General features: G+C 37.3%; 1 protein-coding gene across 2 annotated transcripts; it reads right to left on the reverse strand.

Moving 5' to 3' along the window:
* Positions 1–595: 595 nt before the first annotated feature.
* Positions 596–21,876, reverse strand: tlcd4a (TLC domain containing 4a). Of its 2 annotated transcripts, none has more exons than XM_066683426.1 (7): positions 21,559–21,876; positions 12,385–12,554; positions 10,008–10,097; positions 9,794–9,852; positions 8,235–8,329; positions 3,975–4,048; positions 596–3,696 (listed from the first exon to the last, which is right to left on the reverse strand). In XM_066683426.1, the coding sequence occupies exons 2-7, from the start codon at positions 12,537–12,539 to the stop codon at positions 3,381–3,383; spliced, it is 789 nt and encodes a 262-aa protein (XP_066539523.1). In that variant the 5' UTR covers positions 12,540–12,554; positions 21,559–21,876; the 3' UTR covers positions 596–3,380. The 2 variants fall into 2 exon arrangements, with proteins under 2 accessions (XP_066539523.1, XP_066539524.1); XM_066683427.1 differs by lacking the exon at positions 21,559–21,876 and adding an exon at positions 13,796–13,838.
* Between the last annotated feature and the right edge of the window lie 2,790 nt (positions 21,877–24,666).

Genomic DNA, 24,666 nt, shown 5'->3' on the forward strand with positions numbered 1-24,666 from the left:
AGCCCAGGAGCAAAACTGCAAATCGTACCTAGTGTTCCTTAAAGGATAATGGGCAAAGTATGTTGACATTTTTGACCATCAAAATCTGAGTTGCCATGACAGCTATACGTTAACCATGTCGCTTCACATTTCACAATTCATAAATGTTCAAAAAAATACTACTAAAATATGATGACAATTTAGCACTGAATTTAAATAACTTTTATAAGCAATATGACATTTAAATGGTATGGTTTCCACATGAATACCATGTGTGTAGAGTACTAAGATCAGGTACTATCCTTCAATTTTTTAATTGCCAGTCAAAAGCCATTGGATACCAGGCTGTTTTTCTTTCTTTAAAGAGATGATATACATTTTATAATATTAAGAGGATAAAAACTGAAGGTTCCCAAACTGGAATTCAAAACGTTATTTAAAATATTAAAGGGGACTCCTCAAAACCACCCAAGATCAGCAAATAAACTAAACTAAAATATATACTGTGGGGGGAAACTCAATACTTGCTTTAGTTTCTGAGGTACCTGTTGTAACTTTAATGAGTGACTTTTTAAACCGTGAAAAATGATCACCACTTGAGAAAGTATTTGCTGAATCAAAATGAATGTATTGCTTTATTGAGGCAAATAGCATTATGACAGATGAAAATTAAGACAGATGTGAAGATTTTAAAAATAAATATATTTCACACTCATAAATAAAATTCCTGGGCCTTCTTCCTAAATCCCTTATCAATGAGTACAAGTTCTACACACTTTGGTCAACAGATTCAAACATTACACCTGAAGAAATGTGAAATATGAAGAAAGGAGAGGTGAACATGTGACAAATGTAATACAGAGGTGGCTGGGCGCCTTATCACATGCTGAGTTTGTTTGCTCTATGGAGATTACACCAAAAGCCAAACAGCTCATTAGACGGGCCAACACAAATAAACATATTAAATGTGATTTTCAGTAGGTTACTAGATTTCAAGAGCTCAATCAATCCATTAAGATGTCTACAATGTCCAGAAATTAAGATGTAATTAGTAATTTATAGTCCCAGAGTGGAAAAACAAATTACAAGCCATGTTTTTATTAATAGACTACACATTGAGGACTCATTTTCAGAGTAATTAAATACCTTCTCAGGTTTCACATGAAAACTTGGTCTTAAGGAGCCAGATAAGCTCATTATATATATATATATATATATATAAAAAGTATAATTTCTACAATGCCATCTTACTTGAAAACGGTTCATGTTTTATAAGAGGACGAACAAAGAAAGGATCTGCTACAATGGCCTCTATACATGTAATAGAATGGCAAACTTGTAATCATTTGGCAAGGGTTTAAAATTATGTTAAACCATGCCTTATGCTGGTGTACCTGAATATGCATTTGCACACTAAAAACACCCAAGGCAAAATTTCAGGTCAACGTTCCAAGATTAGGGCTATGGCAAGCACATTATTTTTAAAAGAGGAAGAACTGACATGCAAGCATATTGTGATCAAAGAAGATATGATAACCATACACCGAGGGAAAGTGGTAGAAATAGAAAAGAAACATTCCTAGAAAAGGCATCTGGAACAAATGTCTGCAAAACAAGTAAATGCAAAGCAAGTAAAGGCAAAATGTTATGACTGGAATCATCTTGCACATACTGTAATTAAAACAATTCACTGTGCCTGCCTTTTACAATAAAGGTACAGCAAGTATTCAAGTAGTATATTTAATTTAAAAATAGAACTTCTGGCAATTTTTAAAAGAGTAAATCATTCTCATAAATCTCACACCATTCTACTCACATCCATACATAATAAATACTTTTTTTTACTTTATGAAACAGACAATAACGTGTGGCATACACTACTTCTATTATTTGTGACGGTGAGTTGCCATTGGATGCAAGAGTGCATATATTATGAACATTCTACTAAATGTACTAAAATGTCCTACAAAGTGATACATGATGCAGACTAAACTGATTGTTATACATGTCCTTGTGTTTTACACTCCTTCTTGGTTCTGTATATATCTACTTAGATAGACAGCTTTTATCCACTTATCATAAGTTTCCATTAAAAAGAATAAATATGCAGGTACATGCTGTTACAGTGCTGGACAGGTTCAAATAAATAAATATGATTCAGAAAGAGTTCTCAACTCCTGCTTGTGTGTGTGTGTGTGTGTGTGTGCACAAAAACTTTTAACCATCCCTAACAAAAAATAAAAAATAAAAAAAATCACAGACATCCAAAAATCCCTTTCCAAAACATTAGATCATTTAAATTCTACATTGGATATACTGTACATAAAATTATTCAAATGAGTACTTTTGTATTTCCAATAACATCTCTAGTTACATTACAAACATTCAGAGAACCACGCTGCAGTGTGCACCTGTCGACTGTACAACTTTCAAATATAATTGTCCTACATGTAAACCACATCCCGATCTCAGACAAAAAAATTTAAAAATCTAAACCATATTGTAATCGTCATGGCACGGTGAAGTGAGAAACTGTCCAGTTACATCTAACATCGACAAACCAAAACTGTGGTGAAAATAGCTTGGCTAGTTAACAAACATTACGCAAAGTTCCTTTAGACATGATTTTCGTTGCCTGCAAATATCTGCAGTGTGTCCTCCAGCACACCAGCAAAGTGCACTTCTCTTCTTGATCACTACAATCTTTGTATAAAATACTTTATGTAAATGTAAAATGTGCGTGCAGATACACAGTTAAACCTTCCAAACGTCATCCTGACACATGGAGGGCATCCTGGGTCCTGTTCAGGTCTGGCTTGTGATCTGAGCGAGTCCAGGTTTAGTGCAGTGCAGATGAGAGGATCAATCTCTCAAAGTCAGCGTTCAAATTTTATCTTCAAAGTAAACAGGGTGGCTCATTGACACTCTGAACATTTCTCTTTGCCACTTTACAGAGAGGCAGTGACTCTGATGAATAAAATAGAATCATGTGGCACATTTTTTTTTCCAGAAAAGAATACTTCAGCACCTGGACAGCAATTTATTGTACTACAGTGAGTAAATCACCATGGGACACAAGCTCAGTGAATTTCCCAGCAGTGGTCAGCTTCATTGTGACATCAGTGGTCCTGTTACAGCATAAATCTTGCTCAAAGTGTTGGCCATGTTTGTAAGTATTGCTCAAGGGTAGTCACTTAACTTTGCTGTCACATGATGTCCAGCTTCATTTACATGCTTCGTCCAAACATCTGACAGTAGCACACGCTTCTGTTGGCTGACTCAGAAATTGTAAGTGGGGGGGAAAAAAAACAAAAAACAAAAAAAAACAACATCAGAGTGCACTGAAAAACAAAGAGACTTCCTTGATTCCCACCCACTGCAGAGTGAATGTCTCATCACACTTAGTCAGTTTTTCCATTCTCCTGAATCTGGGTTTTGAGCCGCTGGCTGGAGCGCAGGACCTTGTAGCAGCCGCGAGCGATCTTATGCATCCACATGATGTTCATAATGTCCAAACAGATGCTGGAGAATATCCAGGCACAACGGCCACCAAACGGGACGCGGTAGAATGCTTCCGTACCATATACAGAGTACATACGACTGTAGTAAACAGGCATGACCGCAATCCGTACCATGAAAAACACAGCCGCCATCAGCACCCCATTGGCAAGGTTGGGCCTGGAGGTTTTAGGGTAACCTAACACTTCAAAGAACCAGCTGTAAAACACAGGCAAGCATGATGACATGACACAGCACAGGAACTGTCTTCAAACCAGACGATTTATATAAAACACTAAGAAAGTAACTATAATTATTTTAAAAATTGTAAATGTACAGTATGCAGTAAGCAGTATTCTTGCACTTTTTAAATATGTAACCAGTCCTATATTTTTATACATATAAAAATATTTATGAACATAATTATATGTTATATATAACAATAATTAGCTGAAATGGGCTACAGGGTTCTTAAATTGAACCAGCGGAACACCTACCGCTGGTTCACACATGGGGTGGAAAACTCTGCAAGCAGACGGAAGTTAGCAAAATAAGGCAACATTCCTTGACCCTGGAAAAACAAAAGTGAAGAAAAAACAGACAATGACAGAAAAAATAAAACACAGCCTGAGCCTCATCATGTCGACACCAACACACAAAATAGGTCTAGCTTTAAAGAAACCCAAATGAAAATCCTGATCCTACATTTGAACATGCACCATTTTGTATGTGAAGCAGTCTAAATATGGGTCTCATTTTCAGATCAAAATGAATTTAGAATCCACAAAAACCTAAATTATGTCTTGTCTTTGTCTTAGCTCTCTTTTTTCCTGTGCCTTTATTTAATAAGTTCATAGATATGTTTTACAACATGAACATATACAAAACCAACAATGTTTGCAAGAACTTGCATAATGTAAATAAAAAAGACAGAGTGATCCAAGCCCGAGTAATTGACATAAATCAACAAATATGAACAGACAGTTTACTTGACTGACAATTCAGATTGTTATTTAATGTAACACTATACCTCAGATAATTGTATTTAACATTGTAACAAAATTTCACACCTGAAATGTAATATCAATTTTATACCAGCTTATGTCTTTAGATGCAAAGAATCTCACTGAATTGTCTTATAACTCATTCACTCCAACAGTGTAAGCCTAAAATTCTCCACAAGGTGTCGCCACTAACTTACATTTAAGGACTGCTCCACAAGGGGGGCGTTTACGTGATTCACATCAAAGAGGCGTGTGCCCTTGTTAGGAGAAGGGTGGGCTTACTTATCATGTAATAAGCAAATATATTGTTAATAATCAGAAACATCTATAAGGATCCACAATCTATATTTACTCTAAAACTGCACACAAACAAAAAAAGAAAAGAAGCATGAATTTGCATACACTTTTGGCCAGTTATTTACTTAAGTTCAAATCTGCCTTCAACTCTGCTGTGCTTCAGATTTGATTAAAGAGAGAGGAACAGAACACTGCCAAGTTTTTTCACATAAAAATACAGTCTTGGCTAAAGGCCTATGATTAAGAGCAATTAGGAAATGGGATATGGTTGGATTCTTGCATTTTTGGCCCATAATTCTATTGGCTGTCTGTGTCACATAACACATAATTCTTGGTAAAACACTGGCAAATATCAACACCATACTTACCTTTGGGACTGAAAAGAAATACAGTTTAGAATACTTACTGAAGAATGAATACAGAGGACAAAAAAAAGAGAAAAAAAAAGAAATACACCAGCATATGCATGCTAGTACCCCTAGGCACTGGTAAGTCCATACTGTAACTGGGCTTCATAGCTGCTCAGGGTTCTGCAACAGCACAACAGCAGACAAGACAGGAAGGAGTCCATCTACATTAAATCCTGGCCCTTTATACTTAAAAAAATATATAACTAACTTAGGTAGTAAACTGGTAGTTTTTGCATGAAGGTTGTTGGTCAGAAGAATTGGGACTGCATTATTCAAGAAGTCATGTTAGGTGAGGACAGAGACAGACAGACAGATTCTTGAAAAAAAGTGCAGATTGAAAGCAAAAACAACAACAGAAAAGCTGCAACACCAACATTAAAGTTTGGTTGGACATGCACTATGGATAAAAAACACACAACACACATAAGCTAATAACTATAGGTAACAGGACACTAGCTATTTAAAGGCCATGAGGCCTGTGTTTAATTTGAACTTGTCCTTATCAAGGTCCACCATGGCAATTAATTATATATATCAAAGATACAAAAATGAATAACTCACAATAATAAGGGTATGGGATAAATGATTATTAATATTAACTGGCCCACTGGGAAATTAAATACATACTCAAAAAAATACATAACAATACAGCCTTACGTCAATTTCAAATCTGTTCAACACTGTAACACTGACAAACTCTCATAAATAACACAGGAAACATTAACAACAAATAACGCTTATGACTTTTCGAACAACATATTCTCATACCGACAGAAATGAAAACAAATTTGAATAACTAAAACCTTGAGGATGAATCCATTTTTAGGGATTTCATGTTCTACTTGGCTTGGGTTGGCAGTCATGAATGTGTCCAGTGACAGTATGGCCCTACAACAACATTCACTTTATGTTTCTGGAGGATTTTCAGATTTTCAGAATATATTTGGACTCAAACGTAGATTACAACATTGTTTTGTTTTTTTTTTACCTACCAATGTTTACGCTCTGCTGCTTTCTATAAACAGAACTTTTAATCCTCCCTAGGAACAACTGATGAAAAGCAAAACCATTATGCCACAGAGCTGAGCACTCCTTATGTAAGCGCATCTTTATTTTGAGCAAGAGGTTTCTGACAGACTAAGCAATTCCTCTCATGCAGTTTTCACTGCTTGTCGGAGTACAATTGAAGTGTGCGGCTTAACATTTCTGTTCAGGTGTCCTGACAGATCAATAACATCAAGCCCGTTCTCAGCCACAGTCCCAAAATCATATGTGTTTTTTTCCTGGAATGAAAATATAATGCATATTCTGTGCAAGTTTTGAGTGTGGGCAGCTTGCATCACACTGCATCCAAATAAAGCATGGAAATGCATTCTCTCCAGAGCAAAAACAATGAAAATATCAATCTCCTCAAGGACTGCATGCTTATTTTCATCCTTTTTTTTTCAAAAACTAGAGCAAAGTGATCTCAGATTATTTCAGGCTATGCTGCAGTAAAGTCAGCCCTGCCTGCCAGGATGTGGCTATTAGGTTTTGAAATAGATGCACAAGAAATAGTGAAAGGCGGAAACATTGCACAAAGATAGAGAAAAGAATAAAAAAAGAGAGCTCAGCTCTGGCACAAAGGAGTGGAAGGTAATCAGAGCATGCAGACAGCAGCCCCTCCACCAGCAGCAGTACTAGAGCTGCAGGCTGGCTCTGCATGCACCCAGCCCAGCCTGCCTCAGCACCAGAGCAAGAGCACTTACTGAGAGCGCTGTGAGAGAGAAGCAGGGTGGAGGGGGAAAGGGGACAAGGAAGGGGGCTTCTGCCATTACCATCAATGAGCATTCCATGCAAAAAGTACCATTATCATTATAGCCATATACAGCTTAGAAACCCTTGACATCTAGAGACTTACAGACCAACATAGCCAAAGGTGAACAGCTGCAACCTTCAGAGTGTGCGGCCCTGTAAAATTAACTAAAGCTAACTACAGAACTCTATCGGCAGCACTTCTACACCAGCATCTAAGCTGAATACTCCAGGGCCATTTAATCCCAGTTCTGGAAAGCTGGTATCCAATACAGCTTAGTGATTCAACTGGTTTTTAAATAGGTTTGTTCAAACCGAAATCACCAAACTGACTGGCCTCCAGGACCACGTCTGAACACCGCTTCTCTACCCAGTCCCTAATTAATGCAGCACTCCTGTGACACAAGGATGTTTTATGAATGGTGAGGTATTGACTCACAAGAATGTTCTATAAGAGGTGAGGATTAGTGTTTCTATTCTGAAAATATATTTTTCAAAGTTATTGCAACACCTCAAATGTATAGGTCCGCATATAATGAAGATCAGGATTTGCAGGTGAGATGCATTTTTAAGTCACTGCAGTAACAGTGAGGAAACAGTCAGCAGGTGGAAAGCTCAAATGGGTGGATATTTTGGCTTTCTTAGTTATGAAAGCTTGGAAAATTAAAGGCATGTTTGTGGAAGCTACATATTCCCTATGTAATAATCTAGGCACAAAATGTATCTGATGCAGAGATTGTGGAGATACAGTGGGTCTGAAGGATATTTCACTGTATCAAAGTGGCTACATGGGCATGCTGTAAGGAAGTGGTGTTGATTACAAAGGCTAAATACGAGTGTGGACAAGGACCACAGCCAAAAATAGATATAATGTAAGTGGGCATGGCATGGTTAGAGTGGGCATTACTAATCAAGCTTGTGTCACTGCAGACCCCTAGTGTTCAGGAATTTCATTAACCCTCTGCCAAAAGCTTTAACTTTCAAATTATTTCTCCTCTTTAGCTGCTACACTTTTGTAAGAGTAGTAGTTCACAGATATTACATTGCCTCTACTGCACTACAATGAATTAACACCATGCTGAACACTCCAGCTGGTAACACTTCGAAGCATTAGTGGAAAATAGAGAGCTTTTAACAGCAACTTTACACCTCTCGAGCCACAACTTCCCATTGTGCGGCACTGCTGTTCACCCTTTGCCATCTCTTTCCCATCTTGCCTGCACATTCTGCTATTGGACAATAGGGAACTCACCAGTACATAGTAGTAAGCATACAATGCTGCCAGGTGATGAATTACAAAAAACTTGTCCCCTATCGCCCTCCAGTAGTAAAATATGAGCAGCAGATCTGAAAAAGAAAGAAGAACAGGGGAAAAATGTAAATTCTAAACCACTCAGATTTTGCATTATGTACATAGAACTTTTCAAAAAATTTTGGCACTTTGTGGAAGCTACATAAATACAAAATCCAATAATGTGCAAAGCCTATCATATAAAATACTACAAAAACAACATTTTGAATGTTGAAATCGAGTTTATTTTTTGAAATATATTTTCCCAACACGTTCGGACTGGGGCAAGTTTACCACTGTGCTGCATCATCTCTTCTTTTAACAACATTCAGTGTTTGGGAACTGAGGAGACCAGTTGCTGTACTTTTGAAAGTGATATTTTTTCTGATTATTGCTGGTTATAGGATTTCAGCTACTCAACAGCTTGTGGTCTCCACTATAATGTTTTTCATTACATAAAGATCCAGCTGTTTTCTGCGGGTGACAGGTCTGGAAGGAACAATGCTGATGTAATCCGTGCAGAAAGAGGACTGGTCTTATCTTACTGAAATAAACAAGGCCTTTCCAGAAAAAGACATTGTCTGGATGGCAGCATGTTGCTTCAAAACCTGTATACATCATTCGGCATTAACAGTGCCTTCACAGATATGCAAGTCACCCATGTCATGCACTAAGGCCCTCTCATTCCACCATGGATTCTGTTTTGAACTATGCACTATAACAAGCCTGAGGATCCCTCTCCACTTTAGCCCTTAGGAATCATCGTCATCAAACTCGGTTCACAGAATATGGTTTGTGAAGTGTTTCTGAGCCCATGTGGTGATTTCCACTCATTGTCCTTGCCTATAGATATTTCTCCGGATCTTTAAAACTTTTAAAGGTATTATGTGCAGTACATGATGAAATTGCCTGATGAAAGTTCTTTTCTGTGTTAAGATGAGAAAATTTATCCTTGAATCTTTTTCACTGTTTGCCCATTCAGTCTTACACAGAGAGGTAAATCCCTCCCCATCTTCACTTTTAAAAGACTCATCCTCTCTGTCACACTCATTTTAAACCCAGTCATTTACCTGTTGCCAATTAGCTTTGTTTTTTGTTTTGTTTGTTTTGGGTTTTTTTTGTAGCATTACAAAACTTTACCAGCATTTGTTGCCCTGTCCCAACCTTTTGGAGCATGTTGCTGACATCAAATTCAGAATGGGCAAACATTTTTCAAAAAACAATACAATTTCCCAGTTTCAACATTTTACAACACATTGTCATTGTTCTATTTTCATAGGGTTTCAATGATTTGCACATAATTGCATTGTTTTTATTTATATTTTGCTCAACATCCCAACTTTTCTGGAAATTGGGTTGTACAATAACAATCAATAACTATTCTATAAGCTCAAAAATAAATTACCATGTTGCTGAATGTCATTTACTTACACAATGCTGACAAGGGATAATTCCTGCACACTCAAATGCCCTTTGAGTTTTCCTTATCTAATGAAAAAAGCATGTGTGTGAACTCTCACCAGATATGAGGTAGCCTGTTGTGATTCCCACGTTTATCTTCACCAGTGTTGGATCCCCCCTGTAGAGTTAAAGATATTGTAAATGAAGATTGTCATGACTTTGTAGTGAGATTGAGACAACACTGCATCTATGTTTATTCCTGCAGAACAACATCCTCCCAGCATTTTCTGCATGCAGTGTGATAGTCCTGGCCTGACAGCAGAGTGCTCTCACCACACAGGATCCTGATTTACAGCCTCATCGAAGCAGAGGATGTAGAGGCAGAAGAGCCCAACCAGCAACGCATGGAGTGTGGACACTGTTCTAGAAAAAAACAAACATGTGAAAGGCATAAGTGGTTTATAAAAAAAATCTGTAATCACATTCATTAAAAGAGCTACCGAATAACTACTGAATTTATGAAAAAAAAAATTCAGAACATGGATTGTAGGTATTCTAAGCATAAATAATTCACATTGTAATGTAATTTGCCAAATAAAGAAATCATGAAAATAAATCAACAGATTTATAGGGTAACAGGCTGCCATTGTAAATAAGAATATGTCCTTAATGACTTGCCTGGTTAAATTAAAGGTTAAAAAAAAAAAAAAAAAAAAAGATAACACTTTATTGATGCCGAAGCAAATTGCAGTATCTTGTTAGTATTGTAATTGTACAACTGTAAAATTGTAACTTTATCTGTTTATGGTTTGTTAGTTGATTTTATTATGCAGCACTTGGCTGACACTTGTTGTCTTTTTTGTCTTGTATATTATATAAAATATTTCACTCCCAAATTTCCAAATTTGTTTAAATGGCTTTGATTATTTGGTTGTAAATTATTGGAGAGGGTTAAACATATTCTGAAAAAAGGTTACCTCTAATAACAAGAATAGCTGTTAAAATAAGTAATAAGTAAAGGTTCTTGACACTTGATAGGTGGCATTATTATTTGTATTATTAGTTGTTTTGCTTTTTTAAGGCTTTATTGTAAATTTCCTTTGGTCAGATACGAATCATAATTTATTGTAATTTTAATGGTAGGTCTGACAGATCTAGAAGTTATAATGGCAAAATCAGATTTTATGGTATTTGTAGTGAAAATTCTATATATGTTCCACATTCAAGAAAAACAGCAATACATTCCTGACACTAGTGGAAATATATCACTCGGCTTCCAACAAAATCCAAATTTAACCCCTGCATTACTATCTGACAGACAAGAAATCTGTTGCTAAAAAAACACACACACTTACGCATAAGTTTGAGTGGCAGTCTACAGCCTGCTCACTCTGTGTAATCTGGGCGTCTTGAGACAGCTGAGAGAAAGAGTATTTCACTGTCCTTTTAACACATTTGGCAGGATAGCATTTAAAGCAGCAGAAAGATGCCAGAGTTTCTGTTCAATATTTTGACAACCATGATTTGTTTTAACAGTGTGGTGAGAATTAAAACTGCAATTACACAAGGTGCAGGCAGTTAACGTGATAAGGATTCATTATTGGCAGATCACAACCCAAAAGACAAGGACAGAATGAAGGCTTCAATATTAAACACTTTCCTTCACGGAAAAATTTGTGTATGTGGCCTCTGAATCTTGTTAACTGTAAAGTACATTAAAAGCATGTACTACCAAAGGTGTGTATGAGGAGTTAAGTTTCTTTTTAATGTGATGAAACATGGAAATTACATTCTATAACATGCCCTTCGCACTATGCTATTTAACCATACAATTTTACAGCCAACTCAACAGCTGATATCTTGGCATATATACCAACAAGAGAGACCCAACACTGCCAGGATTTTCTCTGTGCATATGCTGGCTTAAAAAACTAAACAAATGAAACTGGGAGCAAATCAGGTGGAGATTTTTTTTCCCCCTTTTTTCTTGAGGCTTGAACGCCTGAACCTTGTGTTCCAGAACACCAGTTGTTTGTGTACACAAATCATATGATTCATAAAATTAAAAAAAAAATGGAGCTTTACATGTTTTAAAATTAAAATGATCAGAACAAGCAATAGGTTCATTTTCCATGTATCCATCTAACTAAAGGGGACCCAATATTTTTGCTTCCAGCACATATTTTTCACATGAAACAAATGCACACATCCAGATTTTATTCAAAGTTTCAGACTGTAAAACTGAACCACCCTGTTTTGATATAGTGTTAATGTGAAGGTACGTTTATTCTGATCAACCTATAAGTACAATTATTAAAAGAATATCAAGACTGGTGTAAGAATTGCTTCTGAAAATATCTCAGGGACCAGACCTCAAAATGTTTAAATATGTTCCCTGAAATAGCTGGGAAACAGTTTTATGATTTAGGTGTGCACTCAACAAAACTGTGTCTTATCAGTGTGGCTTGATTCAGCGTCTTCATTATTCAAATTGCAGTACTACATTCACTGGCAAATGTGTGGGTGGCCTTATTTGTGTGCCCTCTACTGCTATCAGATTTGCCTTGCCGTGTAGCTTTGGATTCCAGTAATTATCATATCCTGGAACTAGGAACGGTTAAAGTCAAACCCTTACAGACTTTTCTTACAGACTAAGAACCCTATTTAAAACAGACAGAGTTAGTAGTTTATTAATGTGTGTTTATATTACCTTGAGTTCCACTCAATCTGCTGTTTGTGACTGAGTTTCTGGAAGCCAGAGCTGATTCTGGATGATATCCAAGGACTCACGCTGTGGAAGAGCCACTGGAAGAAGCAGAAACTCACCACTGCGATGAGCAGAATCAGCTGGGTGAAGGCATCCATGGCCAACCAAGCCCACTAACAGAAAGAACAGAGCAAATTAGTCTCTCCATTCAGTGGCACACAGTATAACAGTGCCTGTGGCCCAATACAGACCACTCGGGAGGCTCTTCCTAATGACACAGTTGCTGAGGAAGAGAAGAGTAAATGTTTAATAGGCTTCACCTTTGGATTGTACAATTCTAGCAGTAGGGAATATGTGCAGTGAAGTCTAGTCTCAGCAGACGCTATACAAATACACCTGGGGGACATCCAGTTCTGTATACTGTATAAACAAGTCAGACATGCTATGACGCTTTACTATTTAAAGCTCTGGTTAGGGATTGTGATCATGTATGTCCCAAAATATGCTGTGGGCTGCTAGACAACTGAAAACCATAAACCTATATGGAGGCCTATAGTACAGCTTTGCCTCTCTAGCAAAAAAAAAAAAAAAGCTCATTTGAGTGGAGGAATGGAGGTGGAGTAAATAAGTAAAATATAATCTTTGCACCACTCCTGGTGAAATGATTGAGATTAATCACAATGACATATTTGTGCAGGAAGGTGGTCCAGTAAGTGTGAATCTGAAATCACAAATCAGAGGCATGCAGAAACCTCCTGTCATTAACTCCATTATTTTATTTTACAGAGTCCTTCCACTTCGACACATACTGAGACAGAGGTCAGTGATCCTCACAGATATATTTTTAATCAAAACCACAAGGCAGAACTAAACTCACCCTCTGAAAAACAATTATTATAATATTTTGTTTTTACAGTAATGTATTACTATTAATATTAGGTTTTTCTATAGAAATGGAACCATTACAACACTAATTTCTTGGTCCATGCTGACAATTGGTCGATTGGAGAGGATTAAGCCTAAAACTTTACATTTCAATCTTTCCTTTTAAGGGTGAAATTCCCTATTTCTTTTATTAGATATATATAATAAAATTACCCTTAGCATTTTCGAGTAATTCTTATTTTTGCCAACATGCAATATACAATTAAACATGGTCATAACCTAGCTTCTTTCTGGGCTCATGCATTTTACCTAAACATATTTCATATTAGATGACATTAGTATTAGAGACATATTTTCATGAAGCAAGTCAGTCTTACCTGATACACTATGAAGTTTTAATTAGATATTACAGGCTATTCTATTCTACACAACCTATAATATCAAAGGTCCCAAGTTTGTTAGCAAATCACATCAACTGGCTTATTAGAGTAAGCCTATATATTTTAAGATTCAGGCTTTTTAAACTCACCAGTGTGCACAAACACCAGCAAAGACACAGATTAAACAGGGCCGTTTTGTTGTTTTTCGAAAATGAAACTATTTACTTTTTTCATCATCTGCAAAAGGTACTCCTTAAATTTAGCGTGAGGATATCTAGCCAATCAGCCAGTCTCCAGTGTGTGACGCAGGAACTAGTCTAATATTTATTCATGACTGGATGTCAATCACCCAGGAACAGTCTACTACTAACCTACATTTGGAAGACAGCGTCCCACAGAACTCCAGCCTTGAGCTGAATCCAAAATACCAGTTCAACTGAACACAAACCTTTAACACAATTTAGAGAGCCACAGAGCTCCATTCAGTAAATATTACACTAAACCCATTTCATCTGCATGAAAAGAAAGTGTTTCTTCAAAAACAAATTCTCTTTAGTATTTTGATATATGTCAAAGTTTTAGATTTTCCCTTTATATGTATGTTAAATAGTTTTGTTTTACATTATATATTTTGTGTCTAATGAGACATGCTGAACTTTAAAGGTAGCTTAAGATCAACTAAATATCTGCTTGGACAGATATTTCTTTTCCTCCAGAGAGGGTTCACTGAGCCAGAGGATCTGACCTTCACCATAGTCGGACAGTACTTAAGTCCTCCATCTTAATGCCTTTCTGTAGGATGACCCTGGAGCTCTCTATTAAAATGTTGCTGCTCTCTTTTAACAACAAGTAGACTATGAGAACATATTCTATAATGAGCCACTTGTAACTGTGGTAAGTTAAATTTTCAGAAGAATAAATAAAATATTTTTAGTATGTAATATAATATTGATTATACAACTTTGGTGTAGTTAAGATTGATTTTCACATAATTTTTTAACCATTACTATTTGTACAAATAAAATGAAATGTCCACACCAAACTATAGGGCAACTAGTGATCCTGAATATATAAAATTAGGTAAAAAAAATGAAAATAATTTTGGTGACATTGTCAAAAATTATTGATGCATTTTTTAAGAAAGGGGAGGGAAAGAAAGAAGGACACACAAATGTCTGACTATGCAAGTCAGTGACTATGCAAGTGACAGCTTTCTCTAGGCCACCACATGCCTATGGCAATTAGACAGCCTTTATTGCTATACTGTTTCTGCCATATGACTTAATGAATTGGAAACTTAAATCAAGGTCAGGTTAATACTCACATATTACTCAGAGACTAAAAATTTAATTGGTCCTGGCAAATCTGTGGATGCTGGATGCTTAGGAAAGTACCCAAAGGCATCTTTAGAAAATGGCATCAGACCAATCAATGGTCAATTAATCTGATTAATGTATAATAATGATTTAGATTAAATTAAAACTGGGAATAGCTTCAGACTAGTCTACATGTGGGTTTTGCTTCCAAAAAAGAACAGACTTCTTAATAACTTCTTAATAATTTCTAGTTTAATTTCTGAAAGTCAAAAATTAAAATCAACATCATTCTCTACATGGTTATTGCAACTGCCACAGATGCTCCGCCCACAAGTTGACAGAGAGTTTGATATCTTCGGTGCATGAATGGTTTTTGGTTTCACTGTCAGGATTCTGACAGTTGCATTCTGATTGGCTCTCTGTACATATGCATATATGCACTTCCTTTTATCATTGTGTACTGGCTTTGGTATTGGTCATGCCAAAATAGTAGACTTGTGATTGGTCCTTCTGTGTGTCAATCAAACTTCTTTTCCTACAGCAGTAGGTAGTTCTTGACCATGTTAAGTGGCAAAAAGCACCAGACTCTCCCTAGAGTGTCTGGCATTGTGAGACTATTGCAACTGTAACTAAACGTAGCATATAAAGTAAGGAAATTTGTGTTTGGTAGATTATTTTTTGTTGTAAAAAAATGCTTCTTGCCAATATATCCCATACCGCTGACAATTTGTAAGAAACACATTTGTAAGAAACATGCATTTGTGGGATGAGCAGTAGAGCTGAATATGTGGATTCCCTAAAACCAAGTTTCAGCATTATTTGGAGCGAGCCCTAGTACCATCTCCAAATTGAAGGCCAAGTTCCATATAATGGGAGATGTCAGAGACAGGCTGAGAAGTGGGCGTCCCAAGAAGACGACACCCCAAGAAGATAATTTCCTAAATCTGTCTTCCACAGATTTGTACTCAAGGTTTGCTGAATGATATGGCTGACCGGTCTCTGCCCAGACAATCTGGAACTGACTGCAAGCAGTCAATCTACAGTCTCATCGGGCTGCCAGGAGGCCTGCCATGACTGCCTTTCACCCTCAGGCCCGTTTGCACACCAATGTATGTTCCTTCCAAATGTGGCACAATTTAAAAGGGAAATTAACAGGCTTTCCAACGGTATAAGATTTATTGCCAAGAAGCAACAAGGACATAGTCTACCAAACACAAATTCCCTTACTTTTTGTGCTAAGTTTATATATTGGGCTTATTTGATTGTAAAATACATTACAGTAGTAAATGGGCCATTTTTGTGTTTGTAAACAGAAAAGATGTTTTTGGGGTTGAATCACTGGGCGCAAGGCAGGAACACACCCTGGACTCAGACATTAACAACTATGGGCAATTTTTGAGTCACCAATCCACCTGCCAACATGGTCAAAATGTTAGTTTTTGGACCAGAGGATACCCACACAGACACAGGGAGAACACACCAAACTCCTCACAGATGTCTGAGTCCTCTGTACTTACACACACTTTTGACTGACCTAGTTTGCAAACCTGTGGTCCACAACCACAAACAGCTAATGGAAAACATTAAGAGTGTTCTTACTTAGGACTATAAGTGCTCAAAAGTGTTTGTATGCAGTGTATAGGGCATGGACATCATTAGACCTGTTTTAGTGGGGCTGTAGCATAAATGTTCTTTAGCAGACCTGGGGAACCTGCTGCATATCCCTTTGACGCTGTTGGCTAACAGACTGTATTGCTTTCTTGACATAATACACACACAATGTATGTGGGGAGAAGGTGTATTGAGTTTCCTGACAGCAAGTGTTATTTCAAGACAAAAATAAAGAAAAATGCATGTTGCAATCTTTAATTAACCAAATTTAAAAACCACTGATGCACTAGCTGAAATAGCATTATGCTAGCAGAGGAAACCTGATTATTGATGAACGTAAAGTAAGCCTGCTGAAAAATCCAGTTAAAATGTTCATGCATTAAACATTGAAGTATTTAGGGCAGACTGAATTGATGGTTATGTTCTTTCCTGACATTATGACTGTGTATTTTACAGATACCTGTATGTAATGAGTTAATAGTTGTTTACTACTCAGTTTTGTTTTTCTACCTGTAGATAGATATTCAAAACTGTTTTTGTAAATGCAGCATCTCCTTGTGGTTTTACATAATCTGTAACTCGTTTGTTGCTTTAATTTAATTACCCCTACAAACCCTGGTTAAAGCTTAGCCCCCCCATCATTAATCTGTAGTGATGGCCCTGGTATAGGGTGTGGTAGAAGAGAACAAAATAAACCTAAACCTTTTAGATCTCTTCAAAATAAAATAAGATGTTCCTCTGTGATATGACTAACCCCATCGTTTGGAAGCTGTACTTTAGCCTATCTGTCTCACAGTTAAATTCATGCTTCAAAAATATATGTATATTATATATATATATATATATATATATATTTTTTTTTTTTTTTTTTTTAATTATATATTAATTTTAAAATTTACCAACATAGGCCTGCTCAGAATCACTGGGCACAAAACAACAACACAACCTGGATGTTGCACTAGTCCATCACTCATTCAAGAGAGCTTCAGTGCAGTACAGTGCACAGGCATTCAGTGGAGGCATGCTGTGTGTTTACCATGAGGATGAATAGAGCACGCCACAGCACTGCAGTGTGTGCAGCCAGGACATGGGCAAGCAATCTGTCGCACTTAGAGATTTGCATAGATTCTGACTTGACTCCACCAGCCTATGATGGCGCAGGCCAGCCCAACCTGTCTTTATTGTGTGCCTTACTCTTCACAGATTTGACAAGCAGTTAGACAGCCTTATCTCTACGCCTACACGTGTGATGTGTGGCTCAGACTGTTAATCACTCTCCCTGCATGCTCCGACTTGTTCTGTGAGCAGAAAATGCTACTCACACGCTTTTAAAGGTTTACAAATAAGAGAGTCAAGTCATAGGCTTGAAATATGCAGATTTGTCCTCAATAAGACATTGACAAAACATCAAAATATGACTAATGTGTCTGTTTTACAGAACTCACAACTTCATATCCTTTTTCTGGCCATTTAATATAGGCTTTATAGGCTGCCTAAAGTGCACCGTTTAGTGCCACAAAAGGAGTATTTAAAGTTTTTCCTTATAAAGGGCTACACATGCCATCTGTCAAGGGTAAGCAACCAGAGAGGTCAAAAAGCAACATACAGAGAAACACACTGCAGGCAGTGCTGCGGTTGAGTAAAACATTATCTAAAACCAGTCATGCAACATAGACTTAATCTTTCAAGTGACTTGTATACAGTAAATGCTGGAGAACTGTTGTATCTTAAACACACGATTATGTGAAAGTATATGCGTGGGCAAACATTACATATCAGTGTCTGATGTCTGGATTTCTGAACCTGTAAGCCTTGATTCAGTTGAAAGATTGTCATTCCAATGGGCATTGTCTCAGTTTCACCCTCAGATTCCTTAAAGTGTAGCTTTAAAGCTGGATTTAAACATATTTTATCTCGTCAACAATGACTGAACACAAAATGTGCTACAAAAAAATGCAACCTAAGTAAATATGTTAAGTGACTCATTTATCATGACTGACTGTCACTGAATATAAATATGAACTAGGGAAAAAACACAGAACTGAGACCACAGTCCTGGCTTCTCTCTGTGTGCTGTGTGAGTTAGGAGCACAGGGAAAAAACATTTAGTACACTTCTACGCTAGCAGTCTGAAATCTCTGGAATCTGCATATGTATACTTCCTACCAGATGAATACTACTTCTACTAGCAACGTAAAAAGACTTTTCAGCAGCAGTTATAACTGTGATACTTAATAAATTAATCACATCATTCAGGACTGATACCTTTTCTTCTTCAACAAATAAAAAAAGGATATCTCAAATGTAAGCATATTAACAAAGTATGTTAAACAGTTGTCATACAGACCAGTAATTTCAGAAGTAATGAGCTGTGACTTGTTTCAAAAACACCATGCTGGCTGTTAGGTAATTTTTACCAGCAACCATCATAATTATTCATTCATTCATTAATTATCTGTAACCGCTTATCCAGTTCAGGGTTGCGGTGGGTCCGGAGCCTACCCGGAATCATTGAACAAAAGGCAGGAACACACCAAACTCCTCACAGTCACTCGGAGCGGGACTTGAACCCACAACTTCTAGGTCCCTGGAGCTGTGTGACTGCGACACTACCTGCTGCGCAACTATAGTAAGTCAAATTTTGTTTTCTGGAAACAACAGATTAACGTAACACATACACTTATAAAAGTATTAATTGGAGTTTATCAGTAGGAAAAGTTACTTACAACTGATAATTAGCAGAGGTTTAAGACAAGGTTGCCTTGTTTCAACATACTTGTTTTTAACGGCAACAGAACTTACAGTTGGAAATTAAAGGTTTAATGATTGGCAATAATTATGACCCCCAAGTGCCCATTATTGTAGATTTTATGCTATTTTTGTTTTAGTTATTTAACCAAAAACACATTTTAATTAAAAGTTTACATTTTAAAGTTAAAAGGTTTGTAAAAGCAACACTTTTTTATAAAATTCAAAAGATTCCTCACCATTTGTTAGCTCTCCAGTCTGGTTATGTGCTGGAAACTGGACCAATGTGTTTATGAAGCCAGTGTCAGAAAACGAGTAAAACAGCAGCCTGTCGTGGTTTGGTATGCTAGGCTTTCACTCTCTATTTCTCAACGCTTGACAGTGGCATCTGGAGTATTTTTTGACAACAGAAAAACTCAAAACATTGAAAAGCATAAACCGAAATGAGGGTTGCTCTATTCCTGCTCCATAGGTGGCTAATATTGATTTATTTTTGCTGTTTCAGATCACTTAAGTTGGAAATGTCTACAAATTTCAAGAAACAGCTAACTGCATTACAGAAGATGCTACAAAACTAAACTGCGAATAAAAACTTCCAGACAAGTTAAACGTTAGTCAACGTTTCCCCTCAAACACACAATTCCACATTAACAGACGCTTAGATTCTGAATTTAAACAATTACAGAGAACTTCATTTACACACAATCATAGAAGTTCCCTTTAAATATTTGGGAACCCATGTCTGATAAGCAGTTTCTGACCAGACAACTCAAAATTTTCAAAAATCTATATTGAACCCTTGGCTAAAAGTTGACCTTACTGTTTATGGCTGTACACAGCAATCTAGGGTAGAGGGTAATCTTAAATTAGTCTACCCAGACTCAAGGTATAGTTACCACTAATACATTGGCTCTAATATTTTTAAAGCCATCAGTATAAATAAAGTAGAATATATTAAAAGAAAGACTTCCATATTTTCTAAAGGTAAATTTAATTAGAAAGCTTTCCATTTAATAAATGGTGAATTCAAACTAAACTAGCAATATTTAAAACATAAACTTCAGTGGTTATACTTATATTTTGGGTTAAATAAAAGTGATGGCCATAGGTTTCTAAAATATCAAGTGAATAAATAAAAATAATAATATACGTTAGGTCAGGTGTAGATATAGATGTAATATTTGTGATGGATGTCATGAATGACCAGGGAGCTACTACCTGCTAAACCGGAGCACTGCTGAGCCAACGTGCCCCTCGGGATAGATACTTTTAACAAACAAATGCAATAACATTGATATTAGAAAAAAATTTACCATTAGAGATATACATTCTCTGGGGCAGAATATTTTTAGTAGAAAAACTTACACTAACATCCCATCAGCAAAAACCTGGATATATTCTAGTAGATAGAAGGTTTACATAGTTTCTATCCATGTAGAGTATGAGCATTTTCCTTTAGACCATTCCCTTAAACATGCAATAGTGTGTAATAGTGTAAAAGTCAATAATATTTATTTTAGGAAACTTACTTAAAAATCCTTACGGAGATCAGAACGCTTATTACTTAAATGACATAGTGTAATTCCTAGTGAAAGAGGACATTTGGGCAGGTACAATGGGCGGGACAAGATTTCAGTTACCATCTTTTGATTGGATGGTGAAAAGCGGGATTTTCATTTAGTGACATTATTGGTGGATTTAAGTTTCCACGCCCACAGAATCTTGCAGACTACATCCCCGGAGTTTTACAATAAGAAAATATCGCTCCACCTTAATTTAAAATGATGAAGATATTTTTATTCTTTGTTTTCCCTTACATGGCACAATGAAAATGATTTAATACAACTCAGGACAAGAACCAATAAGAAAAAGAACATCCACTTTGATGTCAGGTCGACTCTGTATATGTTTATAGTGTCTTCAGTAACGTTACCGGACCGAGATCTATTCAGAGGATATCGCGATAGAGACTGAGTCCAGGTGCACTCGCTCCTCCAGTCTCAGCCGACATGTTACGATGTGGAAGTTGTCCATTTAAGCTATATGTATGCTCACATATAAACAAAATACCAGGTAAAGACAAACAGTAAACACACTCCATAAAAGAACCTAGGTCTTCCGTTACCAAAACGTTGGGGCTTCATTAGACTAACGGCCCCTACAGTATTCGCTATAAAGGTTTAAAGACGGTTACTGCGAGGTAAACAGATGAACAGAAGACAGAAACGTTAACTCACCTCCGGTCAATCATCAACAGTGAGAGCTAGCTCCAGCGCTGCTGTAGTCTAGCTAGTCGGTCATGGTGTTGATGATGGATGAAAACACCACACCGAGACTAAATATGTCCTCAGAGGGCACTTCTAGTCTCTCTTCCTCCTCCATCCACAGCGAGGAGGAGTCTCCGACATCTCTCCGCGGGTATAATAGCTCTGTGAGCAGTGGAGCTGATGTTAGCAGACAGCGCTAAGAGCGGGATGCTGCGGTGACACACACAGTCTCACACGCGCGCACACACACACGCGGGGAGAGAGAGCAAGAGAGAGAGAGAGAGAATGCTGGAGGAGGTTACTGCAGGGCAAAGCGCCTCCTCCTCCTTCTCCACCTCGCTCTCAGACTCAAATTTCACTTTCACTCTTAAAGCAACAGCTGCCCACATTCCTGAAGGAGCTATCTTTCTCTCTCTCTCTCTCTCTCTCTCTCTCTCTCTCTCTCTCTCTCTCTCTCTCTCTCCTCTGTGTGTGTGTGTGTGTGTGTGTGTGTGTGTGTGTGTTGCACGTAAATAGTTCCGAGATAGAAGCTATAAGTAGGGGCAGAAATAACAAAACACTGAGGAGTATGCAGTGATGATTCATTTTCTAGCAATTATAAACATAAGGGGAGAATGGAGGTAAATAAATTACAGAGAAAATGAGAGAAAACTAGGATCAAAACAAATAAAATCAAATTAATTCAAATGAAATTAACTTATGTTGTCACAACGCAGCTTTACATAATTAGTATCTAGTATCTATAGCTACAGAGAAAATGACAGAGAGAAAACTGTTATTTCCCTGAATTGCATCGCAAAGGTTTAAAGGGTTGAGCAATAGTACACAGCGAAAGAGCAAGAGAAAATTTGAAACTGTAGTAAAAACAACATTTTTGAAAGAGAGAGATTGCGTAGTATACTGTGAGCACACAAAATTTATAAATGGACTTGTGATATACTTACAGTGCTAGTATAATTACTTATTTATAAATCCTTGCAAAATGAGGACAACAGTTCTCTAAAGCAGCACTTCCATCCATCCATTATCTGTAACCGCTTATCCAATTTTAGGGTCACAGGGGGTCCAGAGCCTACATGGAATCATCGGGCGCAAGGCGGGAATACACCCTGGAGGGGACGCCAGTCCTTCACAGGGCAACACAGACACACATTCACTCACACCTACGGAGACTTTTGAGTCGCCACTTTTGTCCACCTACCAACATGTGTTTTTGGACTGTGGGAGGAAACCGGAGCACCCGGAAGAAACCCACGCAGACACGGGTAGAACACACCAACTCCTCACAGACAGTCACCCGGAGCGGGAATCGAACCCACAACCTCCAGGTCCCTGGAGCTGTGTGACTGCGACACTACCTGCTGCACCACCGTGCCGCCCTAAAGCAGCACTTCCCAGTTCTAAATCTGGAATTCACTCACACACACACACACACATTTTTCTCATATATATTTTACACACATATAACTTTTTCCTGCTTGTACACTTGATTCAGCTCATACTGGGCTTGATCATTAAATAATGTTGTAAAGGTGAGAGAGAATACACTAGATGGAAGTAGTACCCACAGTCTTAGTCTCTTAATAAAATATTCTATGATCATCAAACAAATCTGCTATGCAGCAAATAAGCACGAGCTAGCTCATCATATTTTCTTCTTGGAAACGTGAGGTGTGTGCTATTCTCATGTTTCAGTGACACATGAGAGGGCACCTCCTGTTTGTATCCTTGTTACAGCTGTTAGATATCCACATGGGACAAACAGGATCATGAACACTGTAAGTCAACATCTGCACCAGTGCTGAGGGACTGCTATTTTTAAAATACTCCATCTAACCGTGTTTTTAGATACACGTTGCTCTGTATTTCCTCACACTACGCTTGTAATCTTCCAAAGTCAGGGGATAGATTTCTGCTCCAAAATCAAGAGTCCTGAGGCTAAACTTGCCTGCTGGCCTGCCAGAGTTCAGGGTTCACATGACTGTTGCTGTCCACCAGAGGGCACAACGTGTACATTAAAAAGCCTACAAAACTGAAGGCTCGTAAAGGAATGGTTCGCAATATTACCTTTACCATTTACGGTTAAAAAAAAACGGCAGCTGTGGTTGACAGAATTTCACCGTAAATATATATCGAAATGTGTAAAATATAGCAGTATTTTATTTATTTATTTATTTGTTTTTATTTTTTTGCAAACGTAAATTTTTCATTCAAGAACCTTTTTGTTTACAATACCTCTCTGTTAAAAAAACTGCTATACACTGTTAAAACCTAGTATTTACATTAAAAAACAAACATTGTTTTGCCATAAAATTAACATGTAAATAGTGTGACAAATGAGAGAATAGAGACTAAGATATAGCCACACTGCGAACAAGCAGCCTATATTCAGCCCTTAAAGGTTTTTATATATAAAAACAGAAGGGGAGTTTTGGCTGTGGCTCAGTATGACACAACGTTCTGGCCTCAGATGACATCTACTGACTTTTTTCCATTTTAGCCTGATATTCTTATGCAAGGAACTTCAGAATTAAATGAGAAAATATGTTCATAATTAATACTTGTTATTAAAAACATTCATTCATTCATTATCTGTAAGCGCTTATTCAGTTCAGGGTCGCGGTGGGTCCAGAGCCCTTCACAGGGCAACACAGACACACACACTCAAACCTATGGACAATTTTGAGTCGCCAATCCACCTACTAACGTGTGTTTTTGGACTGTGGGAGGAAACCCACGCGGACACGGGGAGAACACACCAACCCCTCACAGACAGTCACCCGGAGCGGGAATCGAACCCACAACCTCCAGGTCCCTACCTGCTGCGCCACCGTGCCGCCCTTTATTAAAAACATATTTAACATAAATTATACAGTGCTCTGTGTATTCTGTGTATGTATGTTCTAAGTTAAGTTGATGTTCTGCTCTATGGTTTTTTTTTCTTGATGACGATGATGATGTTTTTGTGAGATTCAAACAATTTATTGTCCCTGAGATTTAAAACCAAAACTGGCAAAATAAAACATTTTAAGCACTGCTTTTTCTTTTAGGGAGAAAGAATTTGTTGAATTCTATTAA

Source organism: Hoplias malabaricus, chromosome 10, assembly GCF_029633855.1.
Source record: "Hoplias malabaricus isolate fHopMal1 chromosome 10, fHopMal1.hap1, whole genome shotgun sequence".
Lineage (NCBI taxonomy): Eukaryota > Metazoa > Chordata > Actinopteri > Characiformes > Erythrinidae > Hoplias > Hoplias malabaricus.